The following is a 23,845-nucleotide window of genomic DNA, read 5'->3' as shown; positions in this document are numbered from 1 at the left end:
TTTCAATCAGCTGAGGACCCTCAGCACTTCTGCAGAGTGCTCCTCTGCCAGCTCCTAAGAACTGAGAGGCCATGGGACTGTTCCACTTATCTTCTCCCAAGAGCCTTCAGCCAAAAGTTACACAGTTGCCCTTTTCGAACACAAATGGGTTTATGTTTGCTATTAATTTTTTTCTTCAAAAAGAAACAATATATTGTTTAAGAAATAGATATCTTAAATAAAATGATTACAGAAAAGAGCAGCTTACTTTCCAGAGAATGAGCTGTGTTCACCTAGGCCAATTCAAACCTCTCCCTGCCTGTTCCTGGGTCTTTGACAATAAGTTCTGGATTTCATACAAAATGGTTTTTTGGAAGTCGGGGGAATTTTAGTTCGAGGAAAGTCTCAAGCACAGCAGTGCAGGAACTTGCATTAATATTGAGGTTTGGTAGCCTTTCCCACTTTCTCCAAATTTGTAAGCAATCATACGTGCAACCTAGATCTTGTCCTCCATATTCTTCCATGTGCCCTGAGGTATTTGGGCACCCTTAGGAACTCTGGTTCTGGTAGAGTTCATAACTTGCCCTCTAGGCACTAAGGTTAATATATTTGAGTGATTCTAAAGATTTTTATAAAAACTTATTTTTATTTATAGACAAAGTTGGGAGCCTGAGATCTTTAGAGAACAACTCAATATAGCTTCTGGACTACCCTTCATCCCTTTTATTTTCTGTGAGAATCTGGTTCTCTGTTTCCAGAACCACTGTATCTAATGTCGAGATACAACAGAAGATACTCAATGGAAATTGGAACTCCTTTAGGCTGGGAGCTGTGGTTTCGTCTGCAGACCACGGACATAGATCCCTGCTGAATGAGTACCACTGAGCAATCTTGGCCTCAGGGCATCCAGTTAAAGCTATTCCTGAAGGGCCTAGAAAAAAGAACCCTGGAAAATCAGCAAAATGTGAAAGCTTCCATTCCAGGGAGCAGGAAGAGGTACTCTAGCTGAGTCCTGCAGCTCTAGGGAATCCATCGGGTCCACCGTGGTGGAAATCTCCAGGAGTACAAGTGCTGACTGTCATGGAGGAGTCTTCCATCAGCTTCTCCAAACTGGAAAATGAAGCTCCTAGGAGTCATTTGGTGTTCGTGCATACGACAGGGCACATCTCACTGCTTAACCTCTAAGTTTAAAGCCTACTCTTCCCCTATTTTGGCAGAGGCAGCAGTATCCAGCCTAGGGGAAAGACAGGAAGATGGAAGAGAAACATTTGCAGGAATCCTGGAGGCAGTTCCGAGTACCTTGCGTCAGCTTTTATAATACGACAACCCCCTAAGGATGAGTTCTTTTGTACCTGAAGATCTAAAAGGAGAGCCAAGGGGAAAGACTATGGCTGACTCAGAGTTCAGGGGCCCAGATTATAGCTTTTTTGGAGCTCAGTGATCAGCAATAGGGTTTGATCCCTTATGTTAAAGAGTCATAGTAAAATCATTGAGTAAAAAGTATGTTTGGGGAATATGATAATTATTTGATCTCAAAAAGCACTTTTGAAATTGTAAATTACAAAGGGGTAAAGATACCTTTTTTAATGGAGATATCTGACATCACTTTCTCTAAGTGACCCAACTGAATGTAGGAGGCATGTCGGTGCCTCTTGCATTTCCCCTAAGTTCACCCCATAGGGCCTCTGCAGATAGTTCCAGTATAGGCAGACAACTTTCTGCATCTAACTGAATATATTCTCTGGATGTAGGGACGTGCTTATACAGGAAACAGGGAGGCCAGAAGTGCCTGGGAGTTAACACCCCAGCAGTGACCTTCAGGTGAGTAAATTTCATAACCTCCATGCTTTTCGATCTGATAGTTCTGAGGGGGTACTATTCAGTTTTTCAAAGAATCCCCAGCCCGACTGAATCCCAGCTACCCACAGCATTAACTCACTTTTTGGCTTCTTTCCCTTCTTTGATTCACTTCCCAGTGCCAATTAAATGTAAATATTGCAGGATTTTAAAGTCATTGAAAGTAATGGAGAACTGCTCAAATCACACACAAGGTTTTGACAAATAAGGATTTGGCAGGTTAGGTTAGCAGATGTTTGAAGAAAAGTAAAAAAAATTATGACAGGTTATATGTGTCAAAAGAATGATTTGAATATGATAGATTAAGAGATGCCCTTAGGGGGCGCTTGGGTGGCTCAGTTGGTTAAGCGTCCGACTCTTGGTTTCAGCTCAGGTCATGATCTCATGGTTTGTAAGTTCAAGCCCCACATCGGGCTCTGTGCTGACAGCATAGAGCCTGCCTGGTATTCTCTCTTTCCCTCTCTCTCTGCTCCTCCTCTGCTCTGTCTCTCAAAATAAATAAACTTAAAAAAAATTTTTTAAAGGATGCCCTTAGTATTCCCTTCAATATTTAGCAAAATGACCCTATTTGTAAAGGTACTACACATATCGAAAGTGAAATGAAAGAATCTATATTGTGCTCTCTTAAAGCTTTGTTGACAAAAATTATAACATTTAAATCCAAATAACACTTGATTTGCTTTTGCCTTATCCTAAGATTTTGTCCAGACTTACAGGCCTAATCAAAATTGTGTGTTAGTGCCGGGGTGCAGGTCATGATCCCAGGGTCATAGGATTGAGCCCCTACATCGGGCTCCAATGAGCATGGAACCTGCTTAAGATTCTCCTTCTCTCTCTCTCTCTCTCTACCCCTCTCCCCCAGTCATACTCTTTTTAAAATAAAAAATAAACAAATAATTTTAAAAATTGTGTTAAATATTAGATTAAACCATGTAAAACTTATTTTTAGAAATAAAAAAGTAACATTTAAACTGATATAAAATAAGCTTATTTTCCCAATTGGTTTCATTTCTTTTTTTAAAAAATTAATGTTTATTTATTTTTGAGAGAGAGAGAGAGATTGAGAAAAAGAGAGCGTGTGTGAACAGGGGAGGGGCAGAGAGAGAGAAGGGGACACAGGATCTGAAGCAGGCCCCAGGCTCTGAGCTGTCAGCACAGAATCCAACACGGGGCTCAAATCCATGAACCATGAGATCATGACCTGAGCCAAAGTCAGATGCTTAACCAAGTGAGCCACACAGGTGCCCCTATAATGTAGTGGTTTAAAGATGTACTCTGTTTTCTTTGAAGAATTCTGATCTACAAAATCACAGTTTGCTCATTCTTAAAGATATTAGGGGAACCTGGATAGACAGGACTAGCCAACATTGTACTGTTGTGGGAGGGAAAAAAGTTTTCTCATGCACAGTTGTGTCATAGTTGCACCTGAAAGTAGGAAGTAGGAACATTATGAAGGATATGCAATGTGATGTCCCCAGAGCCATCAGTTCCTGGTTCCTTCAAGTCACTATCTTATATCTTAGTCTGAAAACCATGAGCGAAGTAGGTAAAACAGTGAGGCAAAGTGACATACAGTTTTATGAATATGGAAGGATCCTTTAAAATACTGTGGCACAACAATTTGTAATGAAGAGGAAAATGCTTGAAGTACAGAGAGGATAATCTGATTTTTCAGCATAGCACGTTGCTTATGAACTTGAGCCCTGGAGCCTGAATGGCTGGGTGTTCAAATTCTGGCTCCGTCTCTAATTGGCTGTGCAACATTGGGTGGGAGTCTTACCTTCTTCCTTCTGCTTTACTTGTCTCACTCTTGAGGTGGTAGAGATTAAATGAGTTAAATTCCTCAAGTGCTTAACACATGTAGAAAGCAGTCCAAAATTGTCATTATTGTCACTCCTATTGTTTTTCCAGGTCACAAAGCCAGTTTCAGGGTATTCTACAATGCGTTCATTCAACAAACATTCATTAGGCACATACTGTGTGCGAAACACTGTTCTGGATGCTGAGGATACATCAACAAACAAAACCAACAAAAATTTATGCCCTAATGGAGTTTACATTTTGGTAAGAAGAGACAGACAACAAACCTGATAAATAAGATTTGATAGTAAATTGGAAGATAAGTGCTATGGACAAAAGGAAAAGTAGGGGGAAATCCCACGTGCTGGGGAGAGGGGAGGTGGAGCAGGTGTTGATATTAAATCATATGGTCAGGGTAGACCCCACTGAGAGGGTGACATACATACATACATACATTTATTTATTTATATTTTAAGTAGGCTCCACACCTAACGTGAGGCTTGAACTCATGATCTTGAGATCAAGAATCACATGCTCTACCAACTGAGCCAGCCAGGCATCCCAAGAGGGTGACACTTAAATTAAAACCTAGTGGATGTGAAGAAAGGAGCTATGAGGATACCTGAGGGGATGCATTCAGGCAGAGGAAGTGTCAGCGCAAGAGGCTTCTGTTGCAGGTGTGGCTGGTAAGGCTGAGGAGCAGCAAAGAAGCAAGCCTGGTCAGAGCAGAGCAAGTGAAGCAGAGAAGAGTGGAGGTGGGAGAAAAGAGGTAACAGGAGGTGAAATCCTTAAGGAGCTTTGAAAGTCATAGAAGGGACTATGGATTTTATCCTGCAGGAAATGGAGAGCCATTGCAAGGCTTTGAGAAGAGGAGTGACCTGATGGAATTTATATTTTTAAAGGGTCACTCGGGCTGTGTTAAGAACAGACTGGAGGGAGGCTAGAGTAGAAGCAGGAAACTATTTTGGAGGCTGTTACAGTTCCCAAGAGGGACACAATGAACGGCTTGAACCAGGGAAATGTTAGGAGAGGTGGTGAGAAGTGGCCGGATTTTAGATTAAGTAAAACCTTGGATTGCAAGTAAGTTGTTCTGTGAGTGTTCCACAAGATGAGCAAACATTTCTAATACATTTTAACTTGATAAATGAGTGGTGTCTTGGAATACAAGTAGTATGTGACACGGAACATCACATGATCACGGATGAGCCAATGATTCTTCTCTCTCTCTTTCTCTCTCGCTGCAGGATTGTGGGTGATCATCTCCCATGCTCAGATGCTTGGTCTCAGGCTGCGGCGTTTGGCAGAAATCAGTGATTTTTTGGAACATTGGAAGGTGCCCACTACTGGTACTAGTGTTTTTCTGTTTGTTTGTGTTTTTGTTTGTTTGTTTGTTTGTTTTGTCACTTCAGAGCACCTATGGAAAGTCCTTTGCTTTTCCGTGCAAGAGTAAGCTTAGGAAGGCTTTGCTTCATTCTAGGTCAGGCTGCCTGCAGGTAGACCCTTTCTTCTGCTGCCTCATTGCCAGTTACATTAAATACAGTATATGACAAGAGTTTATGAATACTGTACTGTAGTCAACATCTGTGCGAACGCATACAATGGCTCTATGCAGAAAAAGGTTGAAAAGAAAGGAGGTAAAAAGATGGAGCTGATTACAGTGGAAGTTAAGAAGGAAATCATCAACAAGTGTTAACGGGGTATGCGAGTGGCCGAAACTGCAAGATTTTATAAGAAGTCTACCTCTTGCATCTCGTCTGCAGAGGAGGGGGAGGAAAAGGCAGAGGAATACCTCACTTCAAATGAGATTAGGGAGATGTGTAAAATGTAGGAAGCAGTGCAAAATTTTGTAGGAAAGCATCACCCGAATAAGGCTGTAGCAGTGAGAGCGATGAGTCTGTTCAACGACAATGCAATGTCACATTTACGTGAAATCCTCAAAAGGAGGCAAAATCAAGTGTCATTGCATAGGTTCCTTGTTAAAGTGGCACGAAAAGGGAAAGATTCCATTAAGCCAATCGATAGCAGTGATTCCGTTAGTGATAGTGAAAGTCGTCCTACACAATAACCCTCCTCTCTTTTGTCTCCCTCATACCAGCCATGAAGGTTTTCAAAGGTAAGTGCAGGTTAATTTTTCTTCATCTTTTGCATTTGCTTTATTATTTTGTATTATATTAAATTATTGTATCATTTTTATAAGAATATTTTTGGGTTGTAGAATAAATCATCTGAGTTTCCTTTATTTCACATGGGGAAATTCGCTTTGATAGGCAAGTGCTTTGGATTACAAGCATGTTTCTGGAATGAATTAGGCTCACAAACCAAGGTTTTACTGTGTACTTTGAACAGGTGACAAACTGAATGTGAAATGTGAAGAGGAGAGGAGATAAGGCTGAATCCAACGTTTCTGACCTGGCTTAGAAGGCTGAAAGTGCCATGAACTGAGATGAAGAAGGCAGTGAATAAAATGGTTTTTGCAGGATGAGCAAGATCGGTTCAGTTTTGTGATTCTTCTTCTTGTTTCTCTACAGGTAAGATATTTTCCTCTTTCTGTCTTCTTTCAAGTTGTTCTCTGTAGATTGAGTATGATATGCTTAAGTATAGGGTTTTGTTTTTGTTTTTTGGTATTTATTCTAGCATTTGTTTTCTGAGCCGTTCGGATTTGTAGCTTAGTAGTGTCTGTCACTAAATTTGGAAACTTCTTGGTCCATATTACTTTAAATATTTATTTTAGTCCATTTCTTTCATTCTTCTTCTGGCCCTCCAATTTTGTTACATTTAAAAATTATCTCATAGTCCTGGAATATTCTCTGTGTGTATGTGTGTGATTTGTTTTTTTGTTTTCATTCTTTTTTCCTCTTTGCATTTCAGTTTTGGAAGTTTCTATTGACTGATCTTTAAGCTCACTGATTCTCTCCTTGGCTGTGTCCAGTCTAATGAAGCATCAGAAGCACTTTTATTTCTGTTATAGTATTTTTGATTTCTAGTATTTTCTTCTTCTTCTTCTTCTTCTTCTTCTTCTTCTTCTTCTTCTTCTTATTTAGAATTTTCATCTCCCTGCTTGCATTACTTCTCTAATGGGTTCAGGAAAAGTTGTTGATTTCCAGTTTGTCCAGTGTTTCTTATTGTAAGGATGGTAGTGATGACATCCAAGCTCTTAACATGTTGGAGCTAAAAATGAAAGTCTTAGAAATTCATATTTGGGCATATTGATATTGAGATGTCTATGAGGTTGTTGTTACTCAAAGTATGGTTCATGAATCTGCAGCACTGGCATCCCCAGAAAGCCAGCACAGAAATGCAGAATATTGAGCTCTACCCCAGACCTACAGAAGCAAAATTTACATTTTGAAAGATCTTCAGATTTTTATGGGGATTCATCTGCATGTTTGAGGAGTGCGGTATTAAACAATTAGGCAGAGAGGTCCAGGTTGGAGACATAAATTTCTGAATTTTAGTCATGTTGACAATATTTTATTTTATTTGGAAATTTTTTTCTTAATGTTTATTTTTGAAAGAGAAACAGAGCATGAGGGGGGAAGGGGCAGAGAGAAGAAGACACAGAATCTGAAGCAGACTCCAGGCTCTGAGCTGTCAGCACAGAGCCCCACACAGGGCTTGAACTCACCAACCGTGAGATCATGACCTGAGCTGAAGTTGGTCACTCAACCGACTGAGCCATCTAGGCACCCCTATAATATTTTAATAGTAGCTTTGTCATAGACTTTTTTTCTAAGGGAGATTAGCCTCAATGCACTCCAACCAAACCACAGGAATTTACCTATAATTGAATAAGTTGTGTTTATTGCTCATTGCAATGTAAGACAACACATACCATGGAGAACCACGGAGTATCTCAGACAGAAGGTGTTACAAAGGACTTATAGGATTGGTGCTTGTGTTAGGTGATTTAAGGGATGTTTAAAGAAGTAGGGCTTTAGGGGCACCTAAGTGGCTCAGTCGGTTGAGCATCCAATTCTTGATTTCAGCTCAGATCATGATCTCACGACTGAGATTGAGCTCTGCACCTAGCTGAGGGTGGAGCCTGCTTAGGATTCTCTCTCTCCCTCTCTCTCTGCCCCTCCTCTATCTCTCTCAGAATAAATAAATAAGCATTAAAAAAAAAAAAAAAGGAAGCAGGGCGTCTGGGTGGCTCAGTCAGTTAAGCATCTGACTTCGGTTCAGGTCATGATTTCATGGTTCATGAGTTTGAGTCCCATATTGGGTGAGCTCGAGTCCCACTTTGGGTGAACAAGAGCCCCACTTCAGGTGAGCCTTGCTTCTCTCTCTCTCTTCCTCTCTCTCTCTCTCTTTCTCTGTCCCTTGTGAGATTCTTTCTCTCCCTCTCTCTCTGTCCCTCTCTCACTTGTGCCCTCTCACTCTCAAAAAAAAAAAAAAAAGAAAGAAAGAAAGAAAAGAAAAGAAAGAAAAGAAAAAGAAAAGGAATCAGGGCTTTGCTCTATATTGGATGCAGTATTGATTCTATGATTCAATATCTTAACAAAGCAGTCAGTTATAGCCAGGATAAGAGAATACTTGGATATTTTAAAGGTTTGGGCAATGTTTGTGTTTTTCATGTGTGTTCAGACATTACTTTGGAGTGGACTTGTTTTTGTCTTGATCCATCATAATCACAGTAGTGTTGTCTGATGTACTTTTCTCTTTATTCTTCATTTTCAACATCTTCCCACTATTTCATTCTATGCCTTATTTTGTGGGCATCTAGTCCCTCATGGTGTCTACCCCATACTCTGAAAGCTTGTGGTTTACGTATTTTTAACCTGAGAAGGACACAGGGCTCTAGCCTAAGTGTACCTCTCTGACCCAGCTACCAGTTGCTCTACTTATTTAACTCTTATCTGGTTGATAGTTGCCCTGAGTTGCCCAGAGTACCAGGCGGGGGGGGCGGGGGGGGGTGGTTAGTAGTGAGAGCATCCATTAGGCTTTAAGGGCTGGGTTTAACTGACAATAACACCTACTTGCTTTGGTAAGTTCCTTACTAGAACCAAGTTCTAGTTTTCTCAATTACAAGGAGCCTAACAACTTTCCTTTCAGGATTTGCTGACACAATTAGAGTTACTGTTTAGAAAGTGACTGAGGTTGTGACATTCAACAAATGATGGCTATTGGTAGAAGAAACAGAAAGAATGGAAATGGGTGGAAAAGTTGCTAACATCTACCCCATTGTCTTTAAACTCCCCATCCTGCCCCCACATCATTTACATCCCATTGGTCTACCTTGTTGGAAGATACAATTAGAGTTTTATATTCTGAGCAAAACTTAGCATTTATTGATTAATGTAGAAGTACATATGCTTAAACTACTGAAGCCAATTAATAAGGTCACATGGAAGAAATATTTGACTTAGAATCCCGTGATTTCTATTTGAACCCTGCCTGGCACCATAACTTGGAAGTGTAAATTCTGTGGCAAATTACTAGGCCCTCTGAACTTTAGATGCTTCATGTATTAAACAGGTATAAGGGTTGGGTTGAGGGAGAGTGTTTTGAAGATAACATTTTGAGGAATACTTTTAAAGGTATTTTATATATTGTAAAGCTTTTAAAACATAAGGTGCTATTATCATTAGGTCCCTGTGCATATTTTCATGTGCTCTATTTATTCTTAGACTTATTTTTAGCTGTGGAATAGAAAAACCAGGAAGGAATCCAAATTTTCCTCCGAGGTGATTGAGCTTATACATTTGAGCCAAATTCAATAAAGCTTAGCTAAGTAAGTTGCCTTATGTTCTTGGGATACAAACCAAGAATATAATCAAATAATGGTTACCAACTTCAAATACTGCTGTACCAAGACGGATATATTGAGGGCTATGCAGGAAGAGAAGGGCAGAAATTTTTATTTTGCCAATCCATAAAATATAACATTATCTAAGAAAAAGTACCTCCTTCCAACCTCCTCCCTACCCAACCACCACCACTACCACCACAAAAAAAAAAAAAAAAAAAAAAAAAGAAGAAGCCAGTTTCCCTATTCATTTGTTGAGAAGAAGAAGAAAAAAGAATATTTACCAACACCATTTTCATTGTCTGAGGGGAGGATGTTTAACTTTCTTTGACAGACTAGAAGCTAGGTCCTCACTGGACCACCAAACTTTGATTATTATTACCCTCATGTTACAGATAAGGGGACTTGGGTTCAGAATGATTATGCAACTCATTCCAAATCACACAGCTAATAAATGGTGGAGTTGGGAACTGGAGATAGATTTATTTGATTTGAATACACTAGACTTTTCATTTCTTAGGATACTTACTGAGTTAAAAAAACAACAACAACAACAAAACAGTCAGCTGAATGGGTCTTCTATTATCCACCTTCCAGAATAAAATTAATGTTTCTGGGAGGATGAGGAAAGAAGTCACAGAATTTCAGGATAAAGAGACATTAGAAAAACCATTTAAGGGATCTTGCCACCCCTACGTGATGGGTAGATTCTTCCACAGCTACTGGTCTAGACCACAGGGAAGGTCCTAAGGTTCTTCCATATCCAGAGCTAAATATGTGAACCAACTATTCCAACCCATGGATTTCCTCCTTGAAACCATAGAGCCTATCTTAAACTCCTCTCTCTCATAAGACCCACGTGTCTGACCCATGTCTGGATCTTCTCTTCAACCCTTTCAACTGTTTCCCAAAGGGTGCCACTTGTGAATCCTTTCCTCTTGATTTTTCTATGGGCAGTTTCTCCACACACCGAGGTCCCACCAGGCCAGCTTTTCTGAATTCCTTCCAATGTCTTCTGGTGACCTTAAAACCTACCAAAGCAGTGGACTGTTTACCCAACTTCCTTTTAATGTTTATTTATTTATTTTTGAGAAAGAGAAAGAGAGAGACAGAGCTCAGGCAGGGCAGGGGCAGAGAGAGAGGGAGACACAGAATCTGAAGCAGGATCCAGGCTTTGAGCTGTTAGCACAGAGCCTGACATGGGGCCCCAAACCCATGAGCCATGAGATCATGACATGGGCCAAAGTTAGGTGCTTAACCAACTGAGCCGCCCAAGCGTCCCAGCCCAACTTTCTTTTAAAACTCACCTAAGAATTCACAAATGTGAATAAGTTTTGTGATACAACAACATAGAAGTTTTGATTTTGGTAGAATTTAACAACTGTTGCTTGTGAGGAAGATTGATAGCCTCTTTAAAAAAATTTTTTTTTAATGTTTATTTGTTTTTGAGAGAGAAATGAGTGGGGGAGGGGTAGAGAGAGAGGGAGATACAGAATCTAAAGCAGGCTCCAGGCTCTGAGCTGTCAGCACAGAGCCTGATGTGGGGCTCAAACTCCTGAACCATGAGATCATGACCTGAGTTGAAGTTGGACGCTTAACTGACTGAGCCACCCAGGTGCCCCTATAGCCTCATTATTTTTTAATGCAAGAAAGAAAAAATGCAAATAGTTTGATTTTTAAAATCAAGTAATATAGAAATGCATTCTCCTTGTAAGAAATAAATATAATAATCCTATCTCTTCTCAGTGCTGTATGTGTGTTTGATATGTACCCCTCCCCCCCTTTTTTTTGGCACTTTCTTAAGTTAGTATAGACATCAGTCTGCACACCCAGGAAAAATATACTTTGATCTTGTATGTTTTAAAAAATAAAGAAATTACATTCATGATAAAAACATGTTGCACTTAAAATGAAAGAGTATACTTCTAGGCAGTGATATGTAAAGGTGTCTCAAACATGTAGTTGAGAAATAAGAGCAAGCTGCAAAATAATACATGTTATATGATTGCAGTGCCTTAATATTCCTAAGTGTGCGTTTCTAAACCTAAGTCAGAATACCACTCTAACTGTTGAAAGGGATTGTGGCTTTCTAAATGGAAAGTCTCAAACAAGGTCTAATAGTAACAGATATCCCAATATATGATGACACATAAATCAATGGCAAAGACTCCTGTTCCTTTCCTTACTTACTGTAACTGTAGCAAAGGCACTCTATTTATTTGTTCCAAAAAAATTTAGCATTTATTCCTTGACATTTCTAGAGGATATACAGAATAATAAGAAGAAATCTGTACAATTTACAATCTGTTGGGAGTAAAGAAAGTACATGAAAATTTAAACAACAGTACAAAACTGTGTGGTTAACTACCAGGCCTGGACACTGTAGCTGGTGAATTCAGAAAGAGAGAGGTGTCTATAGGCTGAAATAATCATGGCAGTCTTCACTGAGGAGGTAAAATCTCAGGAGGCTTGAAAAATGGGAAAAATTTGGATAAGACGAGGAAGGGAGAGGGGAGGGAGGAAATATCAGGCTGGGGAATGGGTGTGCATATTATCAGATGAATTCAGAAAGCCCACTCTAACAATGGGGAGGAAGAAGGTAAATAACATTTGCTAAAGGCTGACTGTGTACCAGGCTCCTCATGTGTCCCCAAGGTCCTCTATAATGTGTGCTGTTTTGTCTAATTTTCACAACTTCCTAATTGGGAAAGTAATTGTTACTATCATTTGATAAGTGAAGAAATTGAGCTCCACAATTACACACAGGTTACACAGCGGGTAAGTGGCAGAGTTAAGTAAAATGCAAACTCAGAGCTGTCTGATCGTGGTGCTCAGGTATTCCTCCCCACCCTGCTCTGTGTCCCTACTCAGTCAACTTCCCAGAGAGAAGGGATACTGAAGTCGAATTATGGAGACGAACTTGGAATATCAGATTGGGAGCTAGATTATGGATAGTCTTCGATCTTAAGAAATTTGAGAATGATGTAAAGTATTAAATGACAAGGAATTTAAATTAGCATCTAGAGGAACAAATTATTAAAATTAACGTATAATGAAGAATTGGGGAATGGTACATAGATGGACTGGAACAGTGGGAAAGTGGAGGCTGGAGAGTAAACTGCAGATAATTCCAGTAATTTAGGAATAGATAACAATTGTCCCGGGATGATAGATGATCTGGGTAGCCTATGTACCCAGTAATTCAAGCAAGCTCTAATACTGGCCAAGAATCAGTATTCTCTGTTGGTTGTGCAACATTTCACCCAGCCTGACTAATGAAAACTAAATGCATTTAGAACCAAAATGACGTATGTGTAGATGAAACACATGATGGACTCTTATGCAACCCTGATTTATGTAAATGGATACAAATAAAGGAAGAAAGCCTGGATTATAAAAGAAAGGCAGGCATCACTCATTTAGCCTCTCCAGGCTTCGGGTTTGAAAATGAAGGCCCTTTTACCATTAATGTTTCTGTTTTTTGTTAGTTCTCCAGGTTGGGCAAAAGATAGGCACTACAGCATAGGCATCAAAGAAACTACTTGGAACTATGCTCCTACTGGTAAAAATATGCTCAATGGGAAGCCTTTTTCAGAAGATGAGTAAGTAATACCTTTGCAGGGAAAAGTTGCTATCAGAAACAAAAGTTGATAATTGTTATTCACTGATAAAGTGCTGATGAAAAATTTCCCATGTTTGACCCTTTACGGGCACATTTGTTATTAGAACCACTTCCTTTTGTTCCTTTGTTTGTTTTTTGTTTTTGCATTTATTTATTTATTTAGCTAAACATGGCACGGAAGACAGATATTGATAGAAATCAGAAATCATTCCTTTAAAATTTTTTTTTAACCTTTACTTATTTTTGAGAGACGAGAGAGACAGAGCACGAGGAGGGAGAGGGGCAGAGAGAGAGGGAGACACAGAATCTGAAGCAGGCTCCAGACTCTGAGCTGTCAGCACAGTGCCCGAAACGAGGCCAAACCCACAAGCTGTGAGATCATGACCTGAGCCGAAGTCAGATGCTCAACTGACTGAGCCACCCAGGCACTCCGAAATTATTCCTTTTAGAATTGTCACCACTCTTGCCATCATGGAACATTATTTCAGGGATCATCTCTAATTCTGTGATTATCATCAACTTTGTGTGGTGCTCAAGATACGAAACAACATTCTTTCTTCTGATATGGAGGGTGTGATGGAGATTGTAAAAATTGCAGCTGTCTTCTTGACTTCTCTTTTCAAATAATTGGGAGGAAGAAATCTAGAGGTTATGGACGGGGTTCTGATTTACCATGTTTGTTGGCGAAATGACCCTAAGTCTACCAACAAATATACAAATCCATTTAAACATGTAAATAATTCTAAGTCATAAGAATTGATCTAATGCTCGAGATCTAAATTACCCTTCAAGTGAGGTTAGACACCTTCTTGTGGCTTAGTACAAAAAATTTGGTAAGTCCCTCAAACCAAAATGCCATGTATATTACTTGCTACATTTGTATTTGATCTCTTCATCACATACTCCAAACGTTCTCCTTGCCTACAGTACCTTTTTTTTTTTTTAACTCCCTTAGCATTTTCTCTAGGGTCTTGAATTTTGTCTATCAAAATCAGACTGCAAATCTTCTTACTTCTAGTTTCAGTTGATTTAACATTTTTTCTTTCCTGTCAAAATATGTTAAAGTTCTTGCTTTTTGTTTCTTTATTTTTTACAGAGAGTTTCAGTCCTATGTATATCTACAACGAGGCCCAAACAGGATAGGATCTGTTTATAAAAAGGCTTTGTATTTTCAGTATACTAATGACACATTTCAAACGATCATTGAAAAACCATCCTGGTTGGGATTTTTAGGTCCAATAATTAAGGCAGAGACTGGAGACTTCATTTATGTACATGTAAAAAATTTTGCTTCAAGAATCTATAGTTTCCATCCTCATGGACTCAGCTACACTAAAGAAAATGAAGGTAAGTGGATTCTCTTACCTTACATTTCTGAGTTGTTGTTTATGGAAAGTATGAGCCCATTACATCAGGGAAAGCAGGGTCAACTAGGAGTCGTTTGGGATGAATGCAGACTCTTACTTTTGATGTCTTTAAAAAAATTTTTTTTAATGTTTATTCATTTTTTGAGAGAGAAAGAGAGCACAAGTTGGGGAGGAACAGTTGGGGAGGGGCAGACGGAGAGGGAGACACAGAATCCAAACAGGCTCCAGCCTCTCAGCTGTCAGCACAGAGCCTGATGCAGGGCTCGAACTCACGAACCGTGAGATCATGACCTGAGCTGAAGTCGGACGCTTAACTGACTGAGCCACCCAGGGGCCCCTGATGTTTATATCCAAGACAATCCTTTTTCATTTTCTCATCTTGAATAAGTGACTACTCTTCTGCAATTCCTGGGAAAGAAAACATACTTTTCACTAATAATAATAACACAAACTAACTATATTCATGGCTTAATGGAGAAAGCATGGGTCATGTTCAATTTTTTTTTTTTTTTTTTTTTTTTTTGGGTAGGAGACACTCATGAGCAAATGTTAGGTTAGCAGAAATACTATTCTACCCCCACCTCACTTCACTTCCTAATGGATGAGGATTAGCGTCTTGAAAACATCAGCATCAAGAGCAATCATTATTTTCCAGACAGTATCTTGTCTCCCAAACATCAACACTCACAGTTGCCTAATGGTGCTGGAAAAAGGAAGGGAAGAAAAAGCCAACAAAGAAGGTTTTGTGTTCAGCGTGGAGAAAGGAGGGTCTTGAAAGATGGGTAAATGTGTGAGCGGTTGACCATGCTTCCAAATCTTCTATTGAATGGAGGAATTTTATTCATAGTTATGAGGGCTCCAGCCTCAAGAGATAAAGATCTGAGGCAAAATTCTAGGAAAAGAAGAAAGAAAGAAGAGAAAGCCTCCAGATTCAGAACTGGGGTGATAGCTCAGGGTAATGTAAGCTATGCAAAGGGCCACTTTTGCACTCTAGTGGACTGCTTGGAGGACACATGGATGCCTCTCGATGCCTGGGGTCCCAAGTCTAATTTGCAGTGAAGAGAATAGGGAAGGCAACTCAGGAGCCCAGACTTCTGTATCGAAGGTCTAGGCATATAGTAGATGCACAGTAAATATTTCTGGAATTCATAATAATGGTGATAATGGTGTGCAATTATGCTGCTTGCCTCATTCCACTTTAGTCCAGAAACTGGACAAGCCGGACATTCAGGTGGATGCCAGTTAAAGAAGAAGAGACAGGAAGCAGGAAAGAGGAGGGGAGAAATGCTCACTTGATTCTAAAAATGCAAATTAACGTACATTTATGGCTTAACAGAGAAGCATGAGTCACATTCAAAACAGTGCTGCCCAATAGTTATTGTGACCACAGTGCAGATTATGTTTTCTAGGTGCTCTCTATCCTGATAATACTACGGGCCGGCAAAAGGAAGATGATCGCCTGGAGCCAGGGGCACAATATACTTACAAGTGGTATGTAGAAGAAAAACAGGGGCCTGGCCCCAATGACAGTAACTGTGTGACACGGATTTACCACTCCCATGTAGACACTCCAAAAGATGTGGCTTCCGGTCTTATTGGACCAATTCTGACTTGTAAAAGAGGTAACATATTTTTTCAAATCTCATTGTAGCAATAGAACCAGAATAAGCGGGATCTCCCTCGCTCTCCTAGTGGAATTTTTCTATCAAATGAGCTCCCTTTTCCTGCTTTGACCTTGATTCTCCAGTCGAGAAAGTAAAGCTGCCCTCTCAGACTCTGAGCACTAGATGGCGATGGTGAGTCCGAGGCCTCAGTTCAAGTTCAGTGACGCAAGTTGGTCACTAGATGGTAGTCAAACCCGGTAAACTTCACTTGGTGCCACCTTTTCACAAAATGACTGACCCCTTTCTCCTACAGAAATATGTTGAATCAGCAGAGTGGAAGAAAGTAGGAAGATGAGAAGCTGTCTGCCTATTCCTTGCATGCTTTGTTCCTTACGGTTCTGTCTATAGATGTGCAAGATTTTACTTTTATATTTTAAGTTGAATCAGTTAGAATCACCAGTTTATCTCACAGCAAAAATAATTATTGCAAAGAGCAAGTTTTGTTGTTCTTTATGTTTCAGGCACACTGGATGGAGACACCGAAAAAAATATCGACAGGTCTTATGTTTTGATGTTATCTATAACTAATGAAAACAATAGCTGGTATATCGATGAAAACATTAAGAAGTATACTGAATCCGGCAAAGTAAATACTAGTGATCCTGACTTCCAGGAGAGCAATCAGATGCACTGTAAGATTAAAGAAAACTTCCTTATTCATAATATCCTGTGATTCTAACTTCTGTGGTTCTATTTAGTGATTTCCTTTTGTTCAAGTTTGTGTGGTTGAGTCTACATTTTCCAGTTTTTCGCCCAGGGCACACTGGTTGATATGCAAGAATCATCTAGTAAGTCTTGCTGGTTTGCAAAGTGTCGTAGCACATAAAGTTAGGTAGGTGCATATGTCTTCTATAGTCTGATATTGATCAAAAGTGCACGGGAAATACATAGGAAGGATGTAATTTTAAGGTAATAAAATATTATGGAAGAACAAAAACATAACTGACCAGATATTTTACGAAAATGTGTTTCTACATAGGATTTTTCAGAAAAGATGCTCTCATTATCTCAGTCACCTCTATCCTTGTTCTCTTCCTTCCGGGACTTAGCTTCTTTCTATTCTTTTCTCCTCAGCTGTACTCTCTGCCTTCCAGCTTAACTTCCTCCTCTTTCCTCTAATCTCTGTGCTTCTAACACTTCTGATTATATAGATATATATAGATATATAGATATTGATAGCCTCTTTGTGTGTAAAACATAAATCAAATCCTCTGGTAGATTATGTGTGAGAAGAACGCTGACATGGTGAGGTTTGTGTAATGAGGAAATGTGCAGAATGTACAGCATGTGGTCCTGATCTACCATGTGTGATAGACCAAGGCACATTTGTTTTCTTGGCTTAGTTGGTAGAGCACGTGACTCTTGATAATCGGGGTCGTGAGTTTGAGCCCTGAGTTGGGAGTAGAGTTTACTTAAAAACAGATCAAGTAAAATAAAGTATATGTTGGTTTTCAGCAATAAATGGATACATGTATGGAAATCTGCCCAATCTCACCATGTGCTCAGAGGACAGGGTCAAGTGGTATATTGTTGGCATGGGTGGTGTGCTGGACACACACCCCCTCTATCTGCATGGACAAACTCTGATATCTCGGAATCACAGGAAGGACACCATCACCGTCTTCCCTGCCTCGCTGGAAGATGCCTTCATGGTGGCCAAGGGCCCTGGAGTATGGAAGCTGGGATGCCAGATATATGGTAGGGATTTATTACCTTTAAGTAATATAGGTTCAGAGAACTTTCAAGGTTACAACCCACCACGAATGCCTTATCTTCCAAATGGAGAAACTGATTTCTAGGGAGGTGATGGCATTGCCTTTTGGAAAGTTGGTGAAGGGATTAGAACTGGAACAAAGGTGTCTGACACTTAACTCCATAAAAACGAACCCTTTTAGATATACTAGGATGTTTTGTTTTGTTTTTACAAAAAAAAAGTTTTGTATTTATTCACTGGTGAGCCTTATGAAAAGCCTGAATGTCATAGCACATATTACCGTTTGTCTGTTTGTTTTTTAGTTGAGAAAACAAGTTTCAAGAAGTTAAAACACTTGCACAAAACCCTATAAGAAGAATTGCCAGGAATTATGTAGGATCAAATGATTTTAACCCAGAACTCAGGAAACCTACATATTTTCGTTTATTTACCTCTTCATTCACAGTCTCCATTAAATAACACGATGGCCAGTTATGATGTTATTAATCTTTTCTATTCTTAAATAGGATCAAACTGTACACATAATCTTGCAAATGTTTTGTTTTACTTTTCAATCAAAAAACATTGTTGTTATTAGAACTGAAGAATTTCACTTTTCTTTTTTTGTACAAAAATGGGGTTTACTTCTCTGATCAAAACCCATCTTTTTCTAAGTCTCATCCTTTGGTTAGCATCATGCTTCAATTAATTACTTAAAGAAGTATTTATCAGGATTTGTTATATGCTGTGGCCTTCCTAGGGCTATGGGAAAGAGAACCCCATGAAGTTCCTGTAACTCAAGGATCAACTTTAATGATTAGAAGTTTCTCACTTAGAGGGGCACCTGGGTGGCTCAGTTGTTTGAGCATCTGATCTCGGCTCAGGTCACGATCTCACAGTTCGTGAGTTCGAGCCCCACATCGGGCTCTGGCTCTGCTGACAGCTCGGAGCCTGGAGGCTGCTTCAGATTCTGTGTCTCTCACTCTCTCTGCCCCTCCCTGGCTCACACCCTATCTCTCTGTTTCTCAAAAATAAATGAAAGTTTAAAGAAATTTAAAAAAAAGTTTCTCACTTAGAAAGGAATATCATTTTCAGGTGAAAATGTACACTCAGCCCCACTCTTCCTAGTTATTTACTTTGCAGATGGTGTCTTCAAGTCAGGTCTGGCCCTCAACTCTGCTGAAAGAATAGGGTTGGCCCTAAGCACAACTGAAGAAATTTCTTAGAGTTCTTTGTCTGATTTGATTGACTCGATAGCTTTTTGTGTGTTTAATCAATCTCTTTCTGAGTCCTAGAATTGTGTGTGGTTTTAAAAATTTACCTCCACTCTTTTAAAAGTGTTTAAAATTTATTTAAAATTTTACTTTACGTTATTAGTAATTACAAGGATACATGGATAGACTTCTGCTGGAAAGAAAGGAAGGACAGAAAGGGGAAGGAAAGAGGTGGGGCGAGGATTAGGTGGGAGACAGCAGGCAGAAAGAGTGAAAGTCTAATGTGATGTATGTGGGCCAGCTCGTGCTAGCTCAAGAGGGCTGAGAGTTAAGTCAGCCAACTGGCAAACTCTTGGTAACTTCAGACTGCCCACAGTGGGAGTGTTTAGACCACAAAAATTAGCAAATAGATCAAATGTTGTGTTTTTTGTCTGTAGAGCGTTTAAGAACACACCGTTAGTCCAACCCTCCCATCACCATCCTTGTCCCTCCCAGATATTACACCCTGGGTACGAATACTTGGAAACCTGTTTCCTATGCATTTTCACATAATGTATATGAACATGTAGAAACAAAAGTACATAGCTATATTTTGTGTTTTGTTTGACATAAATAGTTCATATTGCATATAATTTTCTACTATTTGCAATCTTTTCTATAACATTTCTTGAAATTTTTTCTATGACGTTCCCCATACATCTAACTTATTCTTTTAAATTGTTGTATAGTTTTCCATACTGGGAATGTATCCTGAATTGTTTAACCATTTACCTACTGATTGGCATTTGAATTGCTTCCACTTTTTTGGCTTATCACCAGGTTTATAATTTACACATTTTATTTGTATCTTTTTATGTATATGCAAATATTTTTCTTAGTTGGCTACCAATAAGTGAAATTATATACTGGAAGGTGTTTAATTTCAACAAATTCTGTCAGATTGCCTTCCAAAAAGTTACCCTAATTTACACTGCCACTGACAGTGCTCTGAAATCAAAGCACAGGACTGATGCCTTCATGGAAATGTTCCTGCCTTGATTTTCTTTCTGCCTGCCAACTAGTTAATCTAATAAATCAACTAATTCATTCATGACTGATGGTAGTAATTTTATACCCATGAGGAAAGATGTTTTTGGCCAAATAGACTCTCAAATTCTTCTTGGTACACAGGTGCCATCTTCTTCTAGGGTTTGGTCCAATGGTGATTATTATTCTTTGGTAATATATGTTCCTCTAACATTCATCTTTGCATCCTGCTTTTTGTACTTGCTTCATACATTTTAGGTTTTTACACAGAGTCTGGAAGTAAAATGCCTTGAGTTTCTCAAAAAAGGAGACATTGCAATATTATTGACTAAAATACAAAATATATATGGAATAAGAAAAATGTTTTAATAACATTCTCTACTTGGGTTTACTGTTTTTCAGATAGCATGCAGGCCTTTTTCAATGTAATGAATTGCCACAAACTTTCAATAGATGTTACTGGGACACGTATTATACGTTACTATATTGCTGCTGAAGAAATTGTTTGGAACTATGCTCCATCTGGTATAAATCTCTTTACTAAAAAAAATTTAACAGCCGCTGGAAGGTAATCATTCAGGGATTAAAATATTTATGATTAAATAAAGATAATTGAACTTTTTCATAACCAGCTACTCTTAAAAAGGATTTAAGTAACTTATAATAAAAAGCTACTGATAAAATAAAAGTAGACAAATAATTATATGGGTAATTAGAAAATATTGAGTCGAAGGATCACTACTACACAAAATAGTTCTCTATTTTGCCTGTGCCTTGACAGCCAGTGCAAAGTAAAACATACTTGCTCATTGTTTTTTCTTAGCACTAAATTTTTTTTTTAAATTTTTTTTTTTTTTCAACGTTTATTTATTTTTGGGACAGAGAGAGACAGAGCATGAACGGGGGAGGGGCAGAGAGAGAGGGAGACACAGAATCGGAAACAGGCTCCAGGCTCTGAGCCATCAGCCCAGAGCCTGACGCGGGGCTCGAACTCACGGACCGCGAGATCGTGACCTGGCTGAAGTCGGACGCTTAACCGACTGCGCCACCCAGGCGCCCCGAGACTTTTTGTGTACTTTTAAATGCTGATGCCACATTAATGTATTTTGGTCTTAGTTTGGGTCATTAAAAAAGCAACTGATAATATAGTCTTAGGTGTTATTAAATAACAAATATTTATAAAATGTGACTTAAGAATGTCACAGGAAAGAATTTTTAAAAAATAATTTAAAAAAGAATTTCATTTCTTCTTTTAATTAAGAAATTAAATTCTTAATTTTAAAAGAATTAAAAAAATAATTTCACAGGAAATTATTTAATTATGCCTTTAGACCTTAGCAAGAAATTATAAATTATACATGGCAACTTTTTGAATCTTTGTAACATTGTTATTGATGACATTATTCACTATGTCTCATAATTATACATAATAAATCTATTTTAAAATTTAGTGCTAAGGGGCGCCTGGGTGGCACAGTCGGTTGAGCGTCCGACTTCAGCCAGGTCACGATCTCGCGGTCCGTGAGTTCGAGCCCCGCGTCGGGCTCTGGGCTGATGGCTCGGAGCCTGGAGCCTGTTTCCGATTCTGTGTCTCCCTCTCTCTCTGCTCCTCCCCCGTTCATGCTCTGTCTCTCTCTGTCCCAAAAATAAATAAACGTTGAAAAAAAAAATTAAAAAAAAAATAAAAGTACACAAAAAGTCTTTCTGACTTTTATATTTACCAATTCAAAGATTACAGGAGTTTTATTTATTTAAAAAAAGTTTTTTAAGGTTTGCTCATTTTTGAGAGACAGAGTGACAGAACATGAGAAGGAGTGGGGCAGAGAAAGAGGGAGACACAGAATCTGAAGCAGATTCCAGGCTCTGAGCTGTCAGCACAGAGCCTGACGTGGGGCTCAAACTCATGAACCACGAGATCATGACCTGAGCTGAAGTTGGATGCTCAACCAACTGAACCACCTAGGCACCCCAAAGATTATAGGAGTTTTAACCCTTCTGGTCTGTTGAATGAGTTATATGTCAGAAAATATCAAGTTCTAAAGCCACCAAGAAATATTTCCCATTATATTTATTTTTCTCCAACGTGCTTACGGAAAATTTGAGAAAACTAAGAATGTTATATCAAGTGAATATTTTTTGTTACATTTTAAATGCTCATCAACAAATTACTCAATCTGTGTAATGGAAATTTTATATTAATTGTTAGAAAGATATCTGGGTTTAGAGAAAAAATTAGATTCAGAGCTAGGTCCAACTCTCATTATATATTAACTAAAATAGGTATGAATTTCTCTGATGTCTTAGTATGACAAGTCACTACTTCACTGCTAGGGAATACTTTTTCTCAGGGGACCCAACTTAATTTTATCATAATAACATTTAAAAATAAGAATGACATCTCTCATCTTAATATTCTAGCATCTCTGCACATAGTTGTTTAAAAAGTAGTGTTTGTTACTACCTGACTGAAAAAGAATGTCTTTTATTCCAGTAGAAAGTGTGAACTACCAGGTAGACAAAAATACCCATGCATAGATAAAAGGCTGAAAAGAAATCCATGGAAAATGGTGACAGTGATTATATGTAGATAATGGGATTATGAAGATTTTAAAAATTTTCATTGTATTTCTTCTCATTTTTCAAATTTTCTAAAATTAACGTGTTGCTTTTATAAATAAATTGCAAGTACTTTAAACCAGATATATGTAGATTCTTACTTTCTTTTCACATGATCACTGTTAATTTGAAAGGTCTTTGTGTATCTATTTTCTCTGCACAGTGAATCCCAGGTATATTTTGAAAAAAGCCCAACCAGAATTGGAGGATCTTACAAAAAAATAGTTTACCGTGAATACACAGATGCTTCCTTCCGAACACAGAAGGCAAGAGAAAAGCACCTTGGAATCCTTGGTAAAATTCTATTCATAGTTTGCAGGGTTATAAACACTGTGTGTACATATTCTGTGCAATCAAAATAGAAATTTTAGCTGTCATCTTATAACCTTATGAAAACAATACATTCTGATTCACGCAATTCTAAACTATATTCTTTTGTTTCTGTACATCCAATAAGTTAATATATTCATATGATCCAAAGTGACTTTCTAAAAAGACCCTGCATCATCTAGAGCTCTTGAAGTTGGAAGCGTTTCTGGTTCATGACATCATCTCTTTAATTTGTTCCTAAAAGAAACTTACTCAAGTAACATACCTGACAATTGTGTTTGTGAAAACCGAGGACAACTACTAATTCTGTTGGTTTCTAGGCCCTGTCATTAAGGCAGAAGTGGGACAGACCATCAAGATCACTTTTTATAACAATGCTTCCCTGCCACTCAGCATTCATCCTCATGGACTACGTTACAACAAGAGCAACGAGGGCTCATTCTACAAAACACCTGGGGGAGGTAAGTATAGCTCAAGGGAGGTCCAAGCAAGCCATACTGCAGTAGAATGTCATTTGGAAAATAAAACTCCTCCTGGGCTCCTGGGTGCCTCAGTTGGTTGAGCCTCGAACTTTTGATTTCTGCTAGGGTCTTGAGATTGAGCCCCGCAGCAGGCTCTGCACTGAGCATGGAGCCTGCTTGGGATTCTCTCTCCCTCTCTCTCTCTCTCTCTCTCTCTCTCTGCCCCTCTGCTCACTCACACAAGTGCGTGCGCACGCGCACTCTCTCTCAAGTAAATTTGAAAAATAAGATAAAAAGAAAAGAAAAATTTTCCTGAAATCATTATGAGCCCACTTTTCACATCGTAACAGCTCTGTGTCCTTATTATGGCAGTAATCCATCCCTAACACCTTTCACCTGCCACCCAAGGTGCTATGAGGTGAGCAAGATATAGTCTTTGCTCACAGAGACCTCACAGTCTAGACCAGGGT

The 23,845-nt window shown here is 38.9% G+C and overlaps 1 protein-coding gene across 1 annotated transcript in view; it reads left to right on the top strand.

The window, feature by feature from the left end:
• The first annotated feature begins 12,802 nt into the window (after positions 1-12,802).
• Positions 12,803-23,845, top strand: part of LOC112849695 (ceruloplasmin-like) — a 29,778-nt gene continuing 18,735 nt past the window's right edge. The window contains exons 1-8 of the mRNA XM_025913387.2: positions 12,803-12,984; positions 14,101-14,351; positions 15,781-15,993; positions 16,497-16,667; positions 17,491-17,733; positions 20,371-20,536; positions 22,748-22,878; positions 23,235-23,375. Of these exons, the coding sequence (XP_025769172.1) occupies positions 12,830-12,984; positions 14,101-14,351; positions 15,781-15,993; positions 16,497-16,667; positions 17,491-17,733; positions 20,371-20,536; positions 22,748-22,878; positions 23,235-23,375 (1,471 nt within the window). The 5' untranslated portion in view covers positions 12,803-12,829. The remainder of the gene's footprint in view (positions 12,985-14,100; positions 14,352-15,780; positions 15,994-16,496; positions 16,668-17,490; positions 17,734-20,370; positions 20,537-22,747; positions 22,879-23,234; positions 23,376-23,845) is intronic.

Source organism: Puma concolor, chromosome C2, assembly GCF_028749965.1.
Source record: "Puma concolor isolate L17-30 chromosome C2, mPumCon1.1.hap2, whole genome shotgun sequence".
NCBI lineage: Eukaryota > Metazoa > Chordata > Mammalia > Carnivora > Felidae > Puma > Puma concolor.
This window is presented reverse-complemented; position numbering and strand designations above follow the sequence as displayed.